The sequence below is a fragment of the Podarcis tiliguerta genome (assembly GCF_965153285.1).
Source record: "Podarcis tiliguerta genome assembly, chromosome: 17".
In the NCBI taxonomy this organism is placed as follows: domain Eukaryota; kingdom Metazoa; phylum Chordata; class Lepidosauria; order Squamata; family Lacertidae; genus Podarcis; species Podarcis tiliguerta.
In genome coordinates this window covers 37,223,306-37,246,418 of record NC_139550.1, presented here as the reverse complement: position 1 = coordinate 37,246,418, position 23,113 = coordinate 37,223,306, and the positions used below count along the sequence as shown (strand labels likewise).

At 45.7% G+C, this 23,113-nt stretch overlaps 1 protein-coding gene across 10 annotated transcripts in view; it reads left to right on the top strand.

Annotated features, from left to right (window-relative positions):
- Nucleotides 1-23,113, top strand: part of ATP2B3 (ATPase plasma membrane Ca2+ transporting 3) — a 115,394-nt gene that overhangs the window by 66,524 nt on the left and 25,757 nt on the right. For 7 of the 10 annotated variants that reach the window (XM_083419522.1, XM_083419527.1, XM_083419526.1 and 4 more), the window contains 13 exons: nt 1,682-1,723; nt 4,387-4,551; nt 6,787-7,001; nt 7,919-8,161; nt 9,808-10,049; nt 11,037-11,271; nt 12,049-12,228; nt 14,362-14,449; nt 14,693-14,799; nt 19,106-19,297; nt 20,553-20,766; nt 20,918-21,129; nt 22,615-22,722. In XM_083419522.1, coding sequence (XP_083275648.1) covers nt 1,682-1,723; nt 4,387-4,551; nt 6,787-7,001; nt 7,919-8,161; nt 9,808-10,049; nt 11,037-11,271; nt 12,049-12,228; nt 14,362-14,449; nt 14,693-14,799; nt 19,106-19,297; nt 20,553-20,766; nt 20,918-21,129; nt 22,615-22,722 — 2,243 coding nt within the window. The remainder of the gene's footprint in view (nt 1-1,681; nt 1,724-4,386; nt 4,552-6,786; nt 7,002-7,918; nt 8,162-9,807; nt 10,050-11,036; nt 11,272-12,048; nt 12,229-14,361; nt 14,450-14,692; nt 14,800-19,105; nt 19,298-20,552; nt 20,767-20,917; nt 21,130-22,614; nt 22,723-23,113) is intronic. The other 3 variants (XM_083419525.1, XM_083419529.1, XM_083419530.1) reach the window with 1 other exon arrangement.

Below are 23,113 nucleotides of genomic sequence, written 5' to 3'. Positions count from 1 at the left end.
GGCCAGATGCCCCTCAGAAGCTCACAAGCAGGGCATGAGGACAGCATCCCTAACACCACCGTCCTCTTTGCCCTCCTAGCAGCTGTCAATCAGAGGCATGCTGCTGCCACCTCACTATGTGACACTGACAACGTGCATTTCTAAGCATTCCCCTTCATCCTTGCATATTCTTAGAAGGCAGCAATTCCTCCACACACATAGCGATGCACACACTAGGCCACAGCTCCCTTGAAGGGGCACTCCTGTCAGCTGTGATTGCAACACAGACAACCCACACTGCAGCCATTTAGGTTATTTGCTTGCTTGCTTGTTCATTACCTGCCATCCAACTTGCCGGAGGCACACCAGGGTGGTTTGTTGCAACATTGCAACAGCAGCACAATCAATCCTTTTTAAAGCAGCACCATTAAAACCAAAAAGGAAAGCCTGGCAGGAGAGCCCAGGGAATGTAGTTGGTGCTGTCAAAGCCACAGCAGTTTATTACATATGTAGGAATGGAGGAGGAAGCAGCAGTGCTTGGATCTCACCTGATGTGAGCCATCATCATGGATCATCAAGGATCATCATGACCAGATCACGGAGCCCACTTTAGAACTCACAATCCTACCAATTTGAGGGCCCAGCAATGCCTGCCTTGGTCCTCTGCCAAAAGCCCCTCCCGTCTTTATAAAGCTGTGAAGAATTCTGGAGCAGCTGATGTGACAGATCTTCTTGCTGCTGCTGCTGCTGCTGCTGCTGCTGCTGCTGCTGCTGCTGCTTTGAGTGGAACGAAGCAAGTCCCCCTAGAAATAGCAGTACCTGGTGACCTTCTGTCACTCTCTGAGGGAATTGTATGGGTGGGGGGGACTGTGGCTGCCTCCATGGAAACACTGGGTTTACACAAAAACAGCACCAACTCCAACAGCCAAACCACAGAATCAGTAGCAAAAGGTCACATATGCACATTCCCATTGTCTCGCAAAATAAGTAACATTTTACCAGCTTTCTAAAGGTCCTCATAGGGCAATATTAATGGGATTCCCTAAGAAACATCCTCTATAGTAGGAAACATGCTGTTTTTCAGTGCATTTCACTTTAAATAACCAATAAACATATGCATATCTGTTGCTGTATTAATGCACACTTCATTATATCCATGTATTCTGCATGTACATCCAGGGCTTGCTATGGGTTGAGACAGAGTCAGTTGCTACCCCCTCTATTTCAGAGGGATCGGAAGCTATCCCATTTCTTTTCAATGGATGCAGCTCAAGTCCAGCCTAACAGGACACTAAACTGTCCCACTTCCTTTTCTCTCTCACCTTGAGCACTGTGCACTAACAGTAACCTGCCTTAACCAGCTCCCACCCTCTGCACTTCTACAACCAATGAGATATCCTTCTTTATCACACCCAGCCTGGGCTATGTGCGTGGTTTTGTAGTGGGTGGAGCAGGAAATCTGCTAACTGACTCAGAAATGGAGCCCACCAGATTAAGTCCCTTTTCTTTCTCAATAGATGCTCTGCCTGCACATATGTCCTTGTAAAGTCACCTAGCCAGCTTCTTCCATGGGGCAAAGTGGGATGGGGTGGAATGTCTTGTTTGTCAGTGCCCATGCTGTCTCCATACTGTGTGTTCTGTGCTGGTGCCGTGTTGTCTGTTCTCAAGCGTCCTGTGTTTGCGTTCCCTTCTTCTGTTGTAGGAAAGCAGCAGGATGGGGCAGTGGAGAATAATCAGAACAAAGGTAAAAATCCCGGGACACTCCCCCAACACATTTTGAATGCCTCCCCTGTAGTTCTACATTTAGCTAGAGTAGTATCCATAGTGGAAACAGTTAGTCATCACTAGGCTTTAACAGACTGATTCTAGATTTCCTAGCAGTATATGTAATTTGCATTCAGAAAACGGACATGTTTAAACAAAGCAAAGCAAGACCTTGTGTGACCAGAGGCAAAAGCATGCAGAGCTCCTGTTGGGGTTGTTATCTCTGGGGTGGAGAGGTGGAGCCGGGTACTAAGCTTGCTAACTTGGGGAGCAAAGCCCAGAGCCAGCCTGCAATGGAGACAGTAGCAGAGCCCAGTGAGGTTTGGGTGAGTTGCGGGCAGAGCCCATACATTCTGAACAAGTCTAGCGGTTGAGACTTTCTCATTTCAAGGCAAACGAGAAACCTCATTGATTTGTGACATGCACCATAACTGCACCAATCAACTTCGATTTAGTACATTACAAGGATGGTATATTCAAATGAAGTACTGTTAACATGTTCTGACACATGTAATACATTATTTTCTTTCAGTGGGTTCCTTATTTTGGAGGTCCTCAGATGGTAACCCTTGGTAGCACCCAGCACAAAATCTTTGTATTCACCCAAGCTGTACAGCTTGAGTGGTAGAGTGATTTTGCCCCTTGTTTTTCTGGCAACTGGCCTATAAATCATAAAAGGTAGCCAAACTGTATTTATCCTGGTCAGTTGGCAAGCGGCTACAATTTTTCCAACTTTTCCATGCCAAGCTGCACCTCTCCACATTCTTCCTTCTGTGCAATTATGAAAGCAAGAGGGTTTCTGCCTCTGGTCACACTAAGAGAGTCCTTGGCCTGCTCAGAATAAGCAGAGCCAACACAACCAGAAAAGTTCCTGTAGTTGTTGCAAAAGAATAAAAATATTCCCTGTTTACAGACGGGGGTGTACCAAAGTGCAGAGATTGCATATATTTGTCAGTTATTGAGCTGGAATATAAACTCAGAGATTTTGGAACTCCAGTATTGGACCTGACACTCCTATGTTCATAGGAAATAAGCATCTTGTACAAAGGCTAGTGGGAGAGTGTTATCAAAATACAGGTTGGCATGTCAGACAGTGTTGGGTATTTAGAATCACAAGGGATAGGAGTGGTGTGCATGTGTGCACGCACATGCACGCCTGTGTTTCTCTTGGTTCAGTAGTCATGTATGGAAGTATTAGAAAATTCTGTCCAACTGAGCACAAGCTTTTTTGAACCTACCATATAAGAATTGTTCACCTGAATTGTGCACTAGAAGGACTTTCCTCTAAAAAAACTCTAGAAATTGTAGTTTTGTGTGAAGGTGCTAAGATTTTTGTCTAAAAGATCTCATTCATGGAACCACGATTCCCAGAGTTCACTGGGAGAAGCTATGACAATTAAACCACATTTAGTTCCACTTTCTCTACATGGGAGATATTCCTGTGATAAGACTGCACGAGAGTGGCTGTATATATTTTTGCACAGCTGGGGTGTATTGTGGGTTGAGAGAAAATGTGAAAGAGGCAACAAGAGACAGTGTGGATGCCTGTGTGCGCTGCCTTCTGCAGACAGATCTGAAACTGGTCCTCTAAGAAACCAGCTCTTCACTCGACTTTACCCTAGGAGGAGGCAAATTCCTATTTCCCCCAAGGAAGCATCTGGAACAGGGGAATGGAACATCAGGCCAGGGGCCAAATCCAGCCTCCCACTCCTCTCTGTTTGGCCCTCAGCAGGACTCTCCCCAGGCCACACTCCTCGCTATTGCACCCTCTCCTCAAGTGCATTGGCTGCTTGAATGTGTCCATGAACTCTTGCTTGCCTCTTGCTTGCTTGGGGGGCTATGAGAGAGAGGCGGGGACTCCTGGGTGGTTGTTGCTGTTCTTTTTTGCACGGCTGGAAAGTGGCATATTATACAAAGTCACACCTGTTGCCCCATGGGCTTTTCATCACCAGGATGTGGCCCCCAGAAGGGGAAGGCTTCCCCATCCCTGATGGCACCAGATGTGCTGCGGGGAATGGAGCCCCACTAGAGCAGTCAGCGGATGGGCCTGCCACTTTTTCTGTAACCCAGACCCTTGTTGACATCAGCATGTGACACAGAAATTCAGCTGGTGGGGGGGGTTAGGGGGGATATATGTGGAAAACCTCATCTGCCATAGAATTTAGAGTTGGAAAGGACCTTGGAAGTCATTAGAGGACCCTAAGGGAAGGGCTGTAGCTCAGTGATAGAGCATGCAAGAAGGTCCCAGGTTCAGTCCCCACTGGCATCTCCAGGCAGGGCTGAGAGAGACTCCTGCCTGAAATCCTGGAGAGCTGCTGCCAGCCGGTATAGACAATATTGAGCTAGATGGACCAAGGGTAGAAGGCAGCTTCCTGTATCATCTTATCCAACCCTCTGCTCAATGCATGAATCTTGCAATGGCAGCGCCCCTGACAGATGGCTGCCCAGCTCCTGCTTCAGTACCTTATTTCTAGTGCCTCAGGATGCTGTTTAACAGCACAAGAGCAGGATGGCTTTTCTATTTGTTTGTTTTTGTTTTGTTTTGTGTCAATCCTAGCTGTAGGATTAATATGAAATTAGGGTGGGACAGATATTCTTCCCTTATGGGTGAACCAGTGTTTTGCTCCCCCTCTCTCTCTGCAGCCAAAAAGCAGGATGGGGCAGTTGCTATGGAGATGCAACCCCTGAAAAGTGCAGAGGGTGGTGAGATGGAAGAGCGAGAGAAGAAGAAAGCCAGTGTGCCCAAAAAAGAGAAATCTGTCCTGCAAGGGAAGCTCACCAAACTGGCTGTGCAGATCGGGAAAGCAGGTATGTTGGGATGCCGTCTCACAGGACCAAGCAGAGCGACCCATGTTGAGAAATAGCAGGAGGGTGGCCTTTCTTAGAGGATGAGAAACAAGATGTAGACAGAACTTTGTGCTTCATGACAAAAAGAAATGAATTCCTCTTCTCCTCCCCGCCCCCCAAAAAAGAAGAAGAAAAGCAAGTTCTGCATGAATTTATTTCCTTTTATTTTGAACGATTTATTTCTCTCTTTTTACACTTTTGATCATTCAGGTTTTATCAATGTTTAGGGGGGGGACAATTAAATGAAATGTCTTGGTTATTGGAGCCCCAACCAGAAGGAATGAAAACCATATTCAGCCTCCCCTCCATCTTCTGAGGTTTCATCAGGCATTGACCACTTTGAGGCATATCCTCATAACCATAACAAGGACTAGAAACAGAGATTCTCAGGAAGCTGAATTTGACACGCAGCCTTTTCCCATAGGGACTGGAGGTGGTGATGCCCAATGCATCATTGACCTGCCCCATTTTGGAGAACTCTTTCAATTAGTAATGTTGTGTGACCCAGTCCCCACTCTGCTCTGTGGAGAAATGGGTCTCTCCTTAAGCCTTGCGTGGTCTGGTCCAGTGGTGGACCTACATTTTGGGGGCCCTGAAGCTTGAACTATTGGGGGGGGGCTTCACAACCAGCAACAAGGTAACCACTGCTATCTTCTTCAATGGGGTTGTTCCATAGCAGATCTCCACAAATCTTCTGTGAGTGTGATTTTTGGTATCTGCTTAAGTACTTTCATGAACTCATTGTTATTCATCTCAGCGGTCTTGACCTGTGCTAAAAAGGGGAAAGAATTACATTAACCACAGCAGACCAGCCAACTTAACACAATCCTCCACCTTTGCAACATCTGTGCTATAGACTCAAACTTTGGGATTTTTGAAATATATACAACAAAAAATTAATTTGAGTTGTACTAGACCCATTTTTTTAAAAGCAATCTGGACTAAAGTCGCTTCTGGGGCCCCTCAGAGATTAGGGACCCTGGAGCTTAAGCTTCATTAGTTTCATAGTAGATCTGCCTGGTCTGGTCATTGAGAGGAGGCAATGGGCGCTTGGCTGCCTCAATTATCTAAAATGGAAATCACACCTAACTCACTAAGGTGAAGGTGGGAAATCAGTTTTTTCTGATCTGAGGAAGGTCAAAAGAACTTTGTGAACAAAGAGAACTGAATAGTGTTTAGTTTGAATTTGGGTAGCAAAAAAGTGGTTAAAAACTCAGTTGTTGCAGTGAAGCAACACTGATCACCTGTTTGCTTGCTCTGGCACCTCCATAAATCAATTTGCATATTTGTAAATAACAAGTCTCCAGTGCTCAGTTCTCCAAAAATATCTGTAAACTGTGAAGGCTGCCCCCAATTTCTCACTGCTCAACTTAGAAATGAAACAATATAAAAGAGGTTACCCATTGATCCTCTTTCTCTTCCACCCCATCACCTTGCAGGTTTCTGAACATTTTAATTCCTTTGCCTTTCTAGATAGCCTGCTCCTATCAACCCTTGCCTTAGCAGAAAATACCTGACGTGGCTTTGGGGACTGAATGAGTAATGTGCAAAGGGGCCTTGCAAAGGAGACTTAGGATGTGGACACACTTCCTATCTGTAGTGCAAAAATGTAGTTTTTTTGAATATGGAATCATTCATGCTAATCCTCAACATAAATTCTAGAATGATCCTGCTGCCCACAAGGGTAGGTGGGATTCCTTGATAATGTGCTTGAAATCCCTCAGTTAGGTTATCCACAGCTTTTCCTTCCTGCACATGCCCCAGGTGAATGAAGAATTGGTAACTGTGACCTTGTTAGGCCCACAACATTGTTAGGCAGGTGTGGATACACCCTCATTACTGGGACTGACTCCGTCCATTTTCAAATGGACATGGGAGGGGCGAGGTGTATTGCAAAATCAATTTGCATTGAGCCTTTATTTTTGGAATTGTGAAAAGCTATTTTCAGGGGCATAAAATGTGCAATATGTCCTGAATGTGTATAGACTAGATAGAAAAAAACAAGATCTCAGTGAGCATTGAATATAATGTTGTGTGTACACAGCCTTAGTTTCAATTCCTCATGTTCTGGCTTTAGAGCCAGAATATTCTTAAAGTGTGGAACTTGGGGTAGGTGGGTGATCACAGGTACTCAGGCTTAGGTCTAATTGTCATACCTGATTGTCCGTTTCTCTTTCTTTCTCTTACTCCTGCCAGGGCTGGTGATGTCAGCCATCACTGTCATCATCCTGGTTCTGTATTTTGTTATTGAGACATTTGTAATCGATGGGAAGGCATGGTTGGCTGAGTGCACCCCTGTCTATGTGCAATACTTTGTCAAGTTCTTCATTATTGGTGTCACTGTCCTGGTCGTGGCCGTCCCTGAAGGCCTCCCACTGGCCGTCACTATCTCCTTAGCCTATTCTGTGAAGGTAAGAATCAAATTTTCTGTGTCTGGCATACATCACAGGGTTGGTATCCTTCCCATGTGAGAGACTGTCTCTAAAATACCAGGTTGGCAAAAGTAGTGCCTTCTGATAGTCATCTCTTACAAATTAAGGTATAGCATTGATTTGATAGACTTCAATGGGAGTTAGATGCATGGTGTTTTAGATCCTTCTGTGTTTTCTTTCTGCTCTGCCCTCAGTACAATATCTGTTAGATTCAGTCAAGAAGAGTACCAGGCCTGGGGCCTAGCTTACAGAAGGTACCAAAGGATCTGGGCCTGACCTTGATAAGGCTGTAGACATGCTAGACAGGAGGCATAGTCATGAACAGGCTACAGGTCAGGAAAATAGGAGTGTCCATTTCCCCAGGTCAGGAAGGCTGCAGCTTAGATGGGTCTTGTTGCTTCAGCAATGCAGCAGCTCAAACTGGAAGCTTGTATAGGAGCTGGAGGCCCACCAGGCCCTGGTCCAAGCAGTTGTCTCCCTGCACTTCCCCGTCCCCTGGATAGCCTCATGTGCAAGCATTTCAGCAGCATCTCTGAAGTTCCTGCCCAGCTCTCTGTCTCCGTTGCTCCTTGACCCTAGAGTGAGAAATAAGGGGCAGAATGGCAACTGGTGTAAGGTATCTCCAGTCCTGGGGCAAATATGTCCAGATGTATTGGTTTGTTGGCGTCATTGGTAGTATGAAGATCGTTGAAGGGTCCTGCTCCTCTTGGTCCTCATCAGGTTCAAGGTCTGTGTCGGCTGAACTGTGACATAGACTGTGGGGTCTTCTGTGGGGTCAGCTGACAGCCTAGATGGTAGCTGACTGTGGGAGGTCCTGGTTCAACACACACCCCTCAGCACCTTAGAAGAAGACACTAGGGTGCAGCTAAACTCCTGATCTCATTCTTTGACTGCAGAAAATGATGAAGGACAATAACCTGGTTCGACACCTGGATGCCTGTGAGACCATGGGCAATGCCACCGCCATCTGTTCTGACAAGACAGGCACCTTGACCACCAATCGCATGACCGTTGTGCAGTCCTACATGGGTGACACTCACTACAAGGAGACCCCTGACCCCAGCAACCTTACACCCAAGAATCTGGATCTGCTTGTGCACGCCATCGCCATCAACAGTGCCTACACCACCAAGATACTAGTGAGTGGGGGCCAGGGATGCCCCACTGCATCCTCAGGCTAGATAGGCCAATGCTGCAATACTACCTTTGGGGGCCATTTGAATGTTAGGGCAGCTCAGAAGGATGGAACTCATAAATGTTGTGGAAGACTCTGGCATATTCTCTTGGTCCATTGTAAATGTTATTTTGCCCCCGTCATTTATAAAGCAAGGGAGAAATATCAGTTTTAAGAGCTGGTATGGCATATGAGGATGTGGATGGCGCTGTGGGTTAAACCACAGAGCCTAGGACTTGCCGATCAGAAGGTTGGCGGTTCGAATCCCCGCAACGGGGTGAGCTCCCGTTGCTCGGTCCCTGCTCCTGCCAGCCTAGCAGTTCGAAAGCATGTCAAAGTGCAAGTAGATAAATAGGTACCCCTCCGGCGAGAAGGTAAACGGCGTTTCCATGCGCTGCTCTGGTTCGCCAGAAGCGGCTTAGTCATGCTGGCCACATGACCTGGAAGCTGTACGCCGACTCCCTCAGCCAATAAAGTGAGATGAGCGCCTCAACCCCAGAGTCACCGGTCAGGGGTCCCTTTACCTTTATGGCATATGAGTGAGATAGGATCTGAACCCTCCTGATTCCTTGGGTTTACCTCCTTGCAATCTGCTTCCCAGACACTTTTCCCCCCAGCAAGGCTCCAGTACAGGATATAAACCCAGTTAGAATAAAAAGTGTCTAGTAGATTGGCATAGGATTTTTCCTTTTTATGTTATTGCAGGATGAACAATAATGCTCTTTTAACTTTCTGATGTGTTTTTGCTTTTGTATTACACACGCTTTCCTAATTGTAAGTAACTTTGAGATATTTCATGTAGTAAGCAATGAATAAATGCAATGATAATCATAAACATAAATAAAATAAGGAAGCGAGCCTGCAGGAAGATAGACAGAGGATTTGGGGAGGATTCAACTCTCCTCTAATGGGGACGCGGGTGGCGCTGTGGGTAAAAGCCTCAGCGCCTAGGGCTTGCCGATCGAAAGGTCGGCGGTTCGAATCCCCGCGGCGGGGTGCGCTCCTGTTGTTCGGTCCCAGCGCCTGCCAACCTAGCAGTTCGAAAGCACTCTCGGGTGCAAGTAGATAAATAGGGACCGCTTACTAGCAGGAAGGTAAGCGGTGTTTCCGTGTGCGGCTCTGGCTCGCCAGAGCAGCGATGTCACGCTGGCCACGTGACCCGGAAGTGTCTCTGGACAGCGCTGGCCCCCGGCCTCTTGAGTGAGATGGGCGCAAACCCTAGAGTCTGTCAAGACTGGCCCGTACGGGCAGGGGTACCTTTACCTTTACCTTTACCTTTAACTCTCCTCAGCTGCATTCTGCATACTTACGTTGGTTACACAGCTGTATTTCTGTTGTTGTGCTCCCCAAGTAACCCTGGGAATTGTAGTTTGAGGACACTAAGAACTTTTGATCAGAAAGTTGTAATCCACTACAGTTCCCAAAAATCCATGTGGAGAGGAAGCCACAGTATGAATGTATGTGTAGATATTCCTCCAAATTCAAGGCCTGTTGCAGGGCTGAGGTTGTGGGATCCCAAAACTTTTAGTTCAGCCCATTGGCAGAGGAAACGGATGAGGTTTCAAGAACTGAAGAATGAGGTTCCCCTTTCTTATTCTCTGCTTCCTCCAGCCTCCAGAGAAAGAAGGGGGCTTGCCACGCCAGGTCGGCAACAAGACGGAGTGTTCACTGCTGGGCTTTGTGCTTGACCTGCGGCGTGACTACCAGCCTGTGCGTGAACAGATCCCTGAGGAGAAGCTCTACAAGGTTTACACCTTTAATTCTGTCCGCAAATCCATGAGCACCGTCATCTGCATGCCTGATGGCGGCTACCGCCTCTTCAGCAAAGGCGCTTCTGAAATCGTCCTTAAAAAGTGAGTCTGCGCTCCCTTGTATGAGGTTAAATGATGCCCACACAAGTTGTTGCTACTGCCCCGGAATTAGCTGAGTGCTCATTCTAGCTCTGAAATTTGCACCAGCATAACAACAACACTTGAGAATACACGATAATGTTTGTACAGTATCTCTGCCCTGCTCTTCAACTCCAAAAACGCTTTCAGAGTTGCTCACAATTTAAAACCAATGAAAAGAGCAAATTTTACTAAAACAAGAAAGCCGCAGAGAAGTATACATCACTAATGGCAGTGATGTTAGGGGACACAAAAAACTCAGTAAGTTCAAACAGTTTCAAATTATATTTTAAGAAGTAAGGCACATAAAAAGGTCTTCACCTGGGGGAAAGGAAATTTCAGGGCACTTTTGGACTACTGGATGTCAGTACTGTACTGAGAAGGCTGCCTTACTTCAGAAGGCAGTGAGACCATTGAGAATGTCCAGAAGTCAGAGCCTGGTCTCTGCAGCCACAGCAGGTGCTATGATTCTCCACCATCTTGTCTTCCCCCTGGAGGTGCACTCCATTGTCTATTGTAACAGATGGATGCCAACAAAAGTAATCACACTGGAAGTGTTCCCCATCTTAGATTTGTTCAGCTGCTTATTCCTGCCTAAGTGTAAAACCTTACATTTGGCCCTATATTGCAATTGATATTGTTAGTTTTGGTCCAGTTCTCCAGTCTGTTAAGGTTGTTTTGAATCCCGATGCTGTCTTTGGTGGCATTAGCTATCCTGCCCCCAGTTGGAGGTCATCTGCAAATTTGAGGAGCATCACCTCAATTCCTCTATCCAAGTTGTGCATTAAGATGTAGAACAACAACAGGCCTAGGACAGAACCCTGCGGCACCCCTTCAGGCACAAGTAATAAGGAGCCTGTGGACCAAGCCACTGCATATCATGTGTGGCAAAGCTGCATATTCAAGAGAAAATAATCCTCTGTAAACTGTTCCTCTTTACCCCTTTTCCAGGTGCACAAACATTCTCAACAGTAATGGGGAGTTGCGCACCTTCCGGCCCCGTGACCGAGATGAAATGGTGAAGAAGGTGATAGAGCCCATGGCATGTGATGGACTGAGGACTATCTGCATAGCCTACCGCGATTTCCCAGCAGGGAAGGAGCCCGAATGGGACAGTGAGAACGATATTGTAATAGACTTGACGTGCATTGCTGTGGTGGGAATTGAGGATCCCGTGCGGCCTGAGGTAACAGCTAAACTAGGGTGCCTTTTCTGTGAACAAATCCCTGTCTGTCCTTTGGGACTCACAGCCCAACCTGAGTGTTTTCTGGGTGAGGAGAATTGATTCCAGTTCTAAGATCTCAGACAGACAGGACCCCTGCTAATAACAATGACAAAAATATGGATTTCAACCACCTGCATGATACAGTAGATAGTATGTTGGACTTGGACCCAGGGAGAACTTTGCTAATGCTCCATGAATGCTGCAATTCTGCTGAATGGCACAACAACCCAGAATTTGTTGCAGAATTCAGCGTCCTAAGAATTTCTGCTTTTATATTTTTAGGGAAAATGGGCATCATGTTTCTAGCTCTCATGGCAGCAAAGGCATAACTAGCAATGCCTACTGAAATTTTAGAAGCCAGAGAAATGGCTAACTGATTTCCAGTAGTTGGAGAAGGAATTCCCATCATTAGCAAAATTAGTAGAATAACTTGCAAATGTAAGAAAATTTGTGCCCATTTCCTTCATTTGAGTAATATATAGAAGTCAGCTTTACATGGCTTCTTGTTTGTTCCAGGAAGCACCAAGAGAAAAGACCCAGAAGGGGGTGGGGGAGAGACTGATCCTCTCTGGTAACTTGAGCTCAGGGCTCAGGTTAACCCTTTCATGCATGTGAGGGAGTCAATAACTGTATATTACAACAAAACCAGCTTGCAGTTTCAATATGGGGGGCAAGTGATTGCTCAGCAAACATGTTGAATTGCAGAAAATCAACGTGAGCCCTGTGCCTCCTTTGCAGGTGCCAGAGGCCATTCGCAAATGCCAACGTGCTGGCATCACAGTTCGCATGGTGACAGGAGACAACATAAACACAGCCCGGGCCATTGCCGCCAAGTGTGGCATCATCCAGCCAGGGGAGGACTTCTTGTGCCTAGAAGGAAAGGAGTTCAACCGGCGGATCCGCAATGAAAAGGGAGAGGTGACTGAATAAATTATTTTAAGTGTCTGGAATGGTGCTGCTCCTAAAATTCCAGGATTCTATGATTATCAACAGCAGTGCAAAGTGACAGCAGATTTGAGCCTTCATTTCTAGACCGTTGATCATCTTGGTTGCCCTCCTCTGCACATGTTCCAGCTTGTAAACATCCTTCCTAAATTGTGGTGCCCAGAATTGGACACAGTATTCCATCACCATCACTTTTACTTTGTATACCATCTTTCTATCTTACAATAGCCAAGGTGGTTTACAAGCTGGAGAAACAAAGAATGTACACCTTATAACAATCCAATGCAATACAATACAAAAATGTGATAATAAAACATAACTTTAAAACACGCAATAAAATATTCCAGGTGTGGAATATTATGAGGAACGGCTAAGGGAGCTGGGCATGTTTAGCCTGGAGAAGAGGAGGTTAAGGGGGGATATGATAGCCATGTTCAAATATATAAAAGGATGTCACATAGAGGAGGGAGAAAAGTTGTTTTCTGCTGCTCCAGAGAAGCGGACACGGAACAATGGATCCAAACTACAAGAAAGAAGATTCCACCTAAACATTAGGAAGAACTTCCTGACAGTAAGAGCTGTTCGACAGTGGAATTTGCTGCCAAGGAGTGTGGTGGAGTCTCCTTCTTTGGAGGTCTTTAAGCAGAGGCTTGACAACCATATGTCAGGAGTGCTGTGATGGTGTTTCCTGCTTGGCAGGGGGTTGGACTCGATGGCCCTTGTGGTCTCTTCCAACTCTATGATTCTATGATTCTATGATTCTATTAGCTGCCCTGATAGGTCATACTTAAGGGTGGTGTATAGATCCTTCTATTAATGAATGAAATATGCAACAGTGCAGCCCAGTCTACTGCTTTATTTCTGCCTCAGTCTGCAACAAGTGTTGCAGTGACTGCATTGAAAGTTCTGCCTGGGAAGGTGTATTCCAGGCTGCAGTCCTAACACCACTTTCATAGAATCTAGAATTGTATAGTTGGAAGGGATCCCGAGGGTCATCTAGTCCAACCCCCTGCAATGCAGGAATCTCAACTAAAGCATCCATGACAGATGGCCGTCCAGTCTTTTCTGATTGTGCTGTCAGTCATCAAGCTTCGGATTGCATTGCCAGCCATCAAAGGATTACCATGCCTCTTTGAATTAGTCCTGAAGTATTTGAGAGAAACTGTGTAAGTGTGGTCCGTGTCTGGGAAGGTCCAGGGTTTCAGCAGCAGAGCACATGCTTTGCATGAAAAGGGTTCTGGGTTCAATCTTTAGCGACTCCAGGTAGGACTGGGAAGACCCTGTCTGAAACCCTGGAGAGTCACTGTCAGTTGGTCCAATCAATACCAAACTCGATGGACTCAATAGAAGGCAGCTCATTTCACTTTATTAGTTCTTACTTTATTGGTTACCAGACGTCCCCGGTTCCCGGGGACAGACCCCAGATTTGCAAATCTGTCCCTGGACAAATTCCATCCTGGAATGTCCCTAGAGTTGCAAATCTGTCCCTGGGAAACATGGCAGCAGCAGCCTCAGCAGCCCGGAGCCAGTCTTGTAGTGCAGTTGGCTCTAGCTGGCTTCAGGAGCTGCCTGCTGACGCCACCACTGCCAAAGGTGAACCAGGGACGTACGGTGGTACAGATCTCCTGCCCCCTTCCGCCTTTGTTTTGACAAATCGGGGGAGGCTCAGGAGTTGCGGGCTGCTGGCCGTTGTCCAGCAAGGCACACGGTTTCTGTGCCAGGCAAGGTGCAAAGCCCTTCTTTTGCACCCTGCGAAACATAAATGCGCAGAGTTTTTAAAAAACTGGGCAACGGCCAGCCGCCCGTGACTCCCAAGCCTCCCACGACCCGTCAAAACAAAGGGAGAAGGGGGCAAGAGATCAGGGAAGGCTTGGGCGGCACGCCGTTGCCCAATTTTTAAAAAACTGCGCATTTATGTTTTATAGGGTGCGGAAGAAGGGCTTTGCACCTTTATACAATATGCATATGTGCTTGGGCCCAGGGTCTTTTGCCTCACCATCCCCACTACCTGTTGCTACTCAGCTTCAAAAAAAAAAAGTGTCCCCAGATTCATTGAAAAAAATCTGGTAAGCATATCTTACTTGTCTCTGCCTCTCTGCCCTCCAGATAGAACAAGAACGCCTTGATAAAATCTGGCCAAAACTGAGGGTTCTGGCTCGATCGTCACCCACCGACAAACACACCTTGGTGAAAGGTAAGAGAATACCAGTCTCTTTGTCCTTAGTCACTGCAGGAGAGAACAACATGGGGTGGTGGGAGTCAGGGCTGTCATGGGGTCTGGTTGTCATTTTCTGCCGGTGAACTCCAGTTTTGCAGACCAGGTTATCTATGCAAGTCTTACCCATATATGGATGCAAACTTCTCTGTAAAGTCACTGGTATTTACTTGGATGTGTCGCTCCCTCACTACTAGCTAACCCACATTCTTGCCCTTGAAGGCATAATCGACAGCACTATCGGGGACCAGCGCCAGGTGGTTGCTGTCACTGGTGATGGGACGAATGATGGACCAGCACTCAAGAAGGCCGATGTGGGTTTTGCCATGGTAAGAGATGCTGAACTGAGTTCCCCTCCCCTCTGTCCACAGGGACATTTCCTTCACAGGGAAACAGGATGTCATATAAAAATAGAGCGTGTCACATATCCTTTGTCCTGTGGGGTCTGCAGACTGGGAGGGAAATGCCTGCCCATGTAGAGTGACAACAGTTTGCCTGCCCTCGCTCTGAATTGGCCAGATCCAATTGGCTACATGTTGATGTTTCGTCACTGTCATGCTAGTTCTTTGATCTCCAATTAGCTGGAATCTCATAGCCAGGAAGAAGCCCTTGTGTTGTATCCAGCTAACCTTTCTTCAGAGTAGACCTGGTGAAATCAATAGTTTTAAGTTAGTTAGTTAGTTAGTTAGTTAGTTAGTTAGTCAGAGTAAAAGTTCATTGAACACAACCCCTACTATTGAAAATAAGCAAATAATGCAGAAAAAACAGCTGATTGAAAAGTGAACATACCTTAAACAAGAGTGAAAATGGAGTTTGAGGATTCAGGCTGGTGGTTATTCTAGCCCTTAAAAGCACTATTTTTACATCAAAAATGTTCAAACATGAAAATTCAGCACATCCCTAATTTTAAGCTTGTTAATCTTTAAATTTATCATACAGCACAGGCTGTAAGTCCTATTGAATTAAATCTCTTCCTTCTGAGTGGACATGTATAGGAGTGCTTTGAAAACCAATGAAATGGACTCCATCAGATTGTACAAGAACTGAGTAAGATTTGGATCAGTGGTAACAACCCTGCTTGAAGGGCCAGCAGCACTGACTGCAAAAACACAAATCTATCTTGCGCACTGAAACTCCTGTGATTTTTAAACTAGTAAAGAGGAATAGTCCCAGTTATACATATTCTAGCTCCAATACGGAAATATCTCAGGATCTAAGAATTTCTACAAAAACCTGTGTTTGTGAATCCTGTATGTATAACAGTGCAGTGCCAATTAATCATAAAGCTAATATCCTTTTGTTTCTGGGGTTGCAACAAAAATGTGCATTCCCTATATTTGCATTCTGGCAATATATTCAATTGATACAACTTTTATTTAATCTTTATGGTCCAGGAACCTGCTCCATAAATATGTATGATCCTGAAAACAGCAAACATTCAGAATAAAGGTACAATATTAGTTTACGAAATTTTAAACTCTGATGCTGAATTCACTTTATAGGACCTGAAATATGAAATCAGGCTACCCAAGTATCCAATCCAAAAACATATCAAAGAAATCTCACTAGATAGCCATGTGCATTTTTGTGCTGCAGAAGATGTCTCAGAGCTTTCTGGTCTCAATATAGACTGACAAAAAGGTGAATCCCAAGTGCAGGTTTCTCCTGAAGAAGCAAAAGCAAAATGCTGGGGGCAACTGTTTAAACAGTTGAGAGGACCCACGTGGAGCTGGTCTCCCAGCAGAGCTGATGGAGTGGCCCTGTAGTCTCATCTCTCCTTCAGCTGCAACCTGATGGAATGGCTGCTTCTAATCCACATGTTGTGGGACATGTTCAGACATTGCTCCTTCGGAGGATAATTTCTATATAACAAGTTGGTTATCAGTGCAGTGAGCAATTTCACCTTTACACTTGCCAAATATTTTGTCATATCCCAGAAATTTGCACAACGAGTGAATCACAAGAAGCCTGTCCTGGAAGAACTTGTGTAACTGCCAAACAATTTCTCTGAAAATTCACTAAATTCCATTCCATTCGTATTCCATTTGTCAGTGCGAGGAAAAAATCAGTACAAATGAGAATTCCTGGATCCAAATTTGGGGCAAGTACTCTTTGATGAGAGAACCCCAATACTGTAGAGATTTTGTATGCACAAAACATGCAACAAAGTAAAGCGTGGAAATATAAACTGTAAAACCTTAAGATGTGCCCTATGAGAGTGAGTTCCGAAGTTTCCCTCTTCCCCTAGCATAAAAAATACCACACATTTGTTAAGTTAAAAATGGTGTACTTATAAAGTCCCCCATGATCAGATTCATGTGCTTTATCCATACAGCATTCAGAAAAAGTTGCACAGGCAGTAAAACTTGGCTTAGTTACAAAGTGGTATAAGTTTCTAAATTATTGGTATAGGAACTATAAGTGGCTTGGTGTGCAGTCTGAGCTGGAGCAACCAGCTTAAACCTCTTCACACCCTGAGCTTCTCAGGTAGACTGGAGAAGAACAATAGGCCTGATTACCTATTTCCTCCCAAGGTAAAGGAAGTGGATATAGCTAAGCCTGGCAGAACAGCTTACTCTATGGTATTAACCCCTTTAGGCATTAATTAGACTTAAGCATGTTGATTATATGAGGCTGGTTATCCCACACCAGTCATAGATAGAAGAACAAAACAGCAAACATAGGTTGGTTGGTTTTTTAAAGACAGATAATTTGGGGGAAATATGAATACCATTCTGGAATGCTTCGGTGGTGAAATATTGCAGTGCTCTCTTATATCTCCCATTAGGTAGAATGTGTCACACCCTTTATTTTAACATTTGTTTTTTATGTTGTTTTAAATTTAAAATCGATCAAACTAAGATAATACACATGCCTAGTGTATTGTGGGAATAATGTAGATGAGCAAAACATGTGGGATGTAGAGGGAAATAAGAGATTACTGTCAGAGTGATGGTTAGGCAGGCTTCTAGGTTAGGCAGGAGAGGTTAAAATATGTTCCATAGACATTTCTTTGCCAGTGCAGGCGCATAGTGGAAACTGGTATTGTGTAGAATTAGGCCACAACTTTGATTACAGGAAAGAGTAGGTTTGGCTGAGGCATTGGGCATGTATAGGAACCTGGTGGGGTCAGCCTGTGTTGGAGAGTTGCCCCCAACATGGACTGGCTGCCATGACCCCACACAGGCCACCATGGGGCAAAGTGTATTGGGCCATTGGGCCCCCTGTGGACTGCTGGACAGAGTCACCCCTCCAGGACCCCTCTAAAGGGGTACTCCAGTGACTAAGGATCCAGCCCAATGCCTTATCCGCCAAAGTTGTTACTGTTGCTATGAGGTAGGCAAAAACCTGCAAGCCGGCCAATTTGCTTGCAGGAGAAAATTCCTTCCTGGCCCTGAATATGGCAACTGAGTAAACCATAGCAAGGTCCATACACCACACGCCCGCTCCCCACTTGATCAGGCCCTAACAGATAGGGTGGGTGGGTGGCTAGGGAAATCCAGCCTGCCCCTTGCCACTCCTTTAAATAGGCAAGGAGTGGGCTAGGTGCAGCCCCCAAGCCCAAGCCCCTGCCCCTGATTGGCCTTTTGGGCATTGCCTGCCCATACCTGATAGACTGTCACAGCCAGAGGTGGGGTGGCACCAGGTGACCAACCCCTCCCCTTGGCCGCGGAAGAAGATGGCGGCTTCTCTGGACCCACCACAGCCATACCATGCTTTGTTAATATAGTTGCTATCCCTTCAGTTTACTGATATGTTCTGCCGATGTGTGATAAATGTAAATGAAGACTTAATATTGAATATGCAATTAAAATACAGCTACCTGATGAAACACAAATACCGCAATCCGATTAATTATGTAAAGCAAATAAAACTGCATGCTTCAAATTGCAAAGGGATGGATGCAGACTAACCTGTTAGTTGAACACAGATCCCACTGAAATCAATTGAAGAAGTTAGTTGTGTGACATATCTTAAGCCTCATTTATTTTCCTGGGGGAAATGCAACTACAGTTATAACTCGAGTTGAATGTGCTTCAAGTTGAGTGCTTTTGGGTTGCGTTCCACGGCAACCTGGAAGTAATGGAGTGCGTTACTTCCGGGTTTCACCGCTTGCACAGACACTCAAAATGATATCACGCGCATGTGTGGAAACGACGAAATGCAACCTGTGCATGCGCAGACGTGCTGTCGCATCTTACGTTCCATTGAGGATGTGAACGGGGCTCCAGAACGGATACCGTTCGCATCCCGAGGTACCACTGTAATTTACCTGCCTGGTTACCACCCATAATGTATTATATTCCCAGCAGTCAAGTTTTGAAAGTGTTCAGAGTTTTCTGGCAAGGTAAATCTTGACATCCAAGAGCAAAGGAAGTGGTGGAGAAAGGCATGAAATTTGTGGTTGTGTTGTTGGCAGAAAAACTTAACAAGTTACATCTTTTCCAACACGAGACAATGAAGGCAGAATCAATTCAAGCTCCTGCAGAAGAAGTCCTTCTCTGAATTGCTGGCTTGGTCCTTGTGCATCAGTGAGACTAAAGTGCCATTATAAAGTTGACCCACTGGGCCCAAGGGAGAGAGACGGTTGATGATTCTTGTCATAAAGTACCCTTCATTTTGTGCCATTCCCAGGGCATAGCAGGCACTGATGTGGCAAAGGAGGCCTCTGACATCATCTTGACTGACGACAACTTCTCCAGCATTGTGAAGGCAGTGATGTGGGGGCGCAACGTTTATGACAGCATATCCAAATTCCTGCAGTTCCAGCTCACAGTCAATGTGGTGGCAGTCATTGTGGCCTTCACTGGCGCCTGCATCACACAGGTAGGCTTCATTGCTGTGCAGTGGTGGCAAAGCCTAGAGGAGGCTGGCCCATGAGGAGGAAGAGGACACTTGCCCTCAGCCAGCCCGGCAGGATTTCTGAGTGTGTTTGATGAGATCTGCTTAGAAACTTCCCCACAAGTAGGAGCCAGCCATATCAGGCTTCCTGATTGTGGGGACCATTTCTGAGGTGTGTAAACCCTCTTCACCAACCTGCATAGAGATCTGACGTCTGTGCCCTGGGACATTGGGGGAGGGGTGCTTGTATGTCCCTTGTATGTTTGTTCCCATCCCTGTTCAACTGCACGTTTAAGCAAATGCCTGCTGAACATAGCTAATGTTGCCCAAAAATTAGGAAATTACACATTTGGGAGTTTTAGGTGTATCTCATAGCCTTTCTGGAAAAGAGTAGCCATATGGGGAGAATCATGGTAAGGTGCATGGAAAATGAATGTTTGAGGAGCAGAGAGGTATAATAGAGAATATCTCTTGGAGAATATCAAGTCAGGCTCTCCTATAAGAACATACTTGAGAACCAGGCAGGAAGCAGGTTTGAGGCCCAGCTCCATGTTCTGAGCAGAATGTTGAGAAAGTGGGGAAGAATTCTGGGACTGAGTAAATTGGTCCTTTAGGAGTAGTTGCTCACCAGGCTCCAAAGATAATCTGTGAGGTAAGACCCATTTGTCTTGAAGGATAAAGGAAAAAAGAACCACTGCTTTGTGGTTTTGAATCAGGAATATTTCAGAGACATAAAAAACCCCAGCACCCTTAACAGGGGTGTTTTTAGCAGACAGGAACAGTGTGAAGAAACACCTCCAAATTTGATCTGTAAATTCTCTCTGGATTGAACTAATCCTGTAGATGATTTAATACTAGTCCAGTTCATTGCTTTCCATGCCCTAACAAACCTTTGCAAAGTGGATTGAACCAAAATAAATGCAAGCATATGAGGCTCCCGTAGACCATTGGCCCATCTAGTCTAAGGACTTCCTGAGCCAATGACTACTCTGACTTCCAACACTTCTCCAAACCCTCAGGGCAGAACTACCTATTTCAAGACAAATGTGGAGTTCCCACCCCATTTGCCCGATGGCACTGGATACTTCCAGATAGAGGAGCTTATTTATTGTGGAACTGATGTATGCATGTTTTTTCACAGCATCCGTACAATGTCATTGCCATCAAAATGCCATCCCTGCCCATCAAACACCTGACGTTCCAATGCCGCAATGCCCCTTCCTCTCCACTTCTCTTGCAGGACTCACCGCTCAAAGCAGTGCAGATGCTGTGGGTTAACCTGATTATGGACACTTTTGCTTCACTGGCTCTGGCCACCGAGCCCCCGACGGAGGCCCTGCTGCTGCGCAAGCCGTACGGACGGAACAAACCCCTCATTTCCCGCACCATGATGAAGAATATTTTGGGCCATGCTGTCTACCAGCTTATCATCATCTTCACCCTCCTCTTTGTGGGTGGGTTCTTAGGACACTGAGCTGGAGATGGGAGGGGCAGGGGTGGGTCTGGGTCCACTGTTGAGAGAGGGAGGAGGGAGAGGCTTGGCTTGCTGCGTGTAGTGTCTTCTCTGTGATGCACTGTTTTACACTCCCCCTTCCTCACCCGCAGGTGAGGTTTTCTTTGACATTGACAGCGGCCGCAATGCGCCCCTGCACTCCCCGCCCTCAGAGCATTACACCATCATCTTCAACACCTTTGTCATGATGCAACTCTTCAATGAGATCAACGCCCGCAAAATTCACGGCGAGCGCAATGTCTTTGATGGCATTTTTGGCAACCCCATTTTCTGCAGTATTGTGCTGGGAACCTTTGGCATACAGGTACAGGCCTGGTCTAAATGGATGTGAAGAACCAAACTGAGTTGGGGTGGGAAAGACAAGATAGATAGATGAATGAATGTTTTTTAAGAAACTGGGCTTTTCATACACTCTTGCTTTAATAATAAATTTTATCATACAGTGTTGCTTGTGCTCTTCGTGTCTTATGAGGTTGCATAGGCCCCTGGCCCCATAGGCTGTTGTTGCTATTATATCAATATATCAGACATCTTAACTGAGGTTTTGTACACACTAAACCTTTAAATCATATCCGAAGCACATTTCCACTTCAAAGAATTCTGGGCGCTGTCATTTGTTAAGGGTTGCTGGCAGTGCTATTTTTCTAGAAAAAGAGGTGCCAGGACTCAATGCCTCCCTTGTTCTCTTAGAATGGAATGGGCACCCACCTGAGAGGTGCCGGAACTGAGCTCTGGTGAGTTCCAGCTGGGGAAAAAAGCCTTGGTTGCTGAACATTATAACTCCATGTGGGGTAAACAAGTGTCCAGAATTCTTTGAGGGAAAGTATGTGTTTTGAATATGCTTTAAAGGTGTGGTGTGTATACACAGCCTCAAGTAACAAAAGGGGAAATAGACAGGTCCCTGCCCCGAGGAGCTTACTGTATAAATGTTGAAAGTGAGGAAGATGAGAGAGGAAGGGAAAGGGGGAGGCAACCTTAACAGGAGACAGGTGTGTGCAATTGCATATATATGTATTTAGGCTTCACTTTCTCTTGAGGGGTGAGGAATGAGGCACAGCTGGAATAAACATCCGTTGCTCTAGCCCCATATCCCAGCAGCCCTTGAAAAAGTCAGGACAAGACTGTGGGCATTCTGGTTAAGAACACAAGAAGAGCAAATTCCATAGCTCCGCCTCAGAGCAATATGGCTGCCTCAGAGAGAGCTCTGGCTCCTTGTATCTTCATGGTTGTCCTCTTCAGACCTCCGGTTCTCCTTGCCCTGCTGTTACATCTGTGACTCTTTCCTTCAACTTGGGGTGCTTCCAGACATGTTTTTGTTGTGGGATTTGTTCTCATGCATGCAAGTTTTTTTGCAGTGTCCACACAGTGTTATTGTCATCAGTATTCCAGCCCATATTTATTTGTTATTTATTTAATGTATTTGTATCCCACATTTCTCTCAAGCTGGGAACCAAGGTGACTCTTAATCCAGATTAGCCCTTTATGGGGAAGTCCAATATAATAACAACAGCTTTGTTGCCAATGACAGTATTAAGCACCCTTGGTTGTGTGCTCTCCGTTCCCATTGTCAGTATTGCCCACTCTGATCTTCCTGGATCCAGTCTTTTATCTCCTCTTGTCTATATGCAGTCCTGCCTGGCCACCAGCTCCCATGAACCCAACCTTTCCCAACAGCATGTATAGATGCGGAGGGTGGGTGTGTATAGCGTGTATAGCGTGTATAGATATGGACAGGAGTTCAGGAGTTTGTCTCACTCTGCCTCTCTCTCTCCCCCCCCCCCCCCCCCAGATCGTCATTGTGCAGTTTGGGGGGAAACCGTTCAGCTGTTCGCCGCTGAATGCGCAGCAATGGCTCTGGTGTCTCTTTGTGGGCTTTGGGGAGCTTGTCTGGGGACAGGTAAGAAAACCCTTCTTCTGACATCTTCATTTGTGCTCATCATTGGATGGTTTGGGAGTGTAGGATAGGATATTACTTATTATTTATCCTTCCTCTTCCTCACTTGTGTGAGTTTAATGTCTGGTTAGCAGAGTGCAGCATAAAATGCAGAAACTTCTGGAACAAGGTTGCTTAACCTTGTTAATAATTATCCAGGACGGATAATATTTTAGCAGGCTGGGCCTTCCCCCTTTTCATCCCTCTAAACAAAAGAATCACACAGAAGCCATGTCAGGATAAAAATATTGTTTGCTTACATAAAGTTTCAGACTTGGTTACAGCAGTGAAAACCAGACAGGCAGAATATACTTCTATGCTATAAAATGTATGGTTGAGATAAAAAATGAAATCT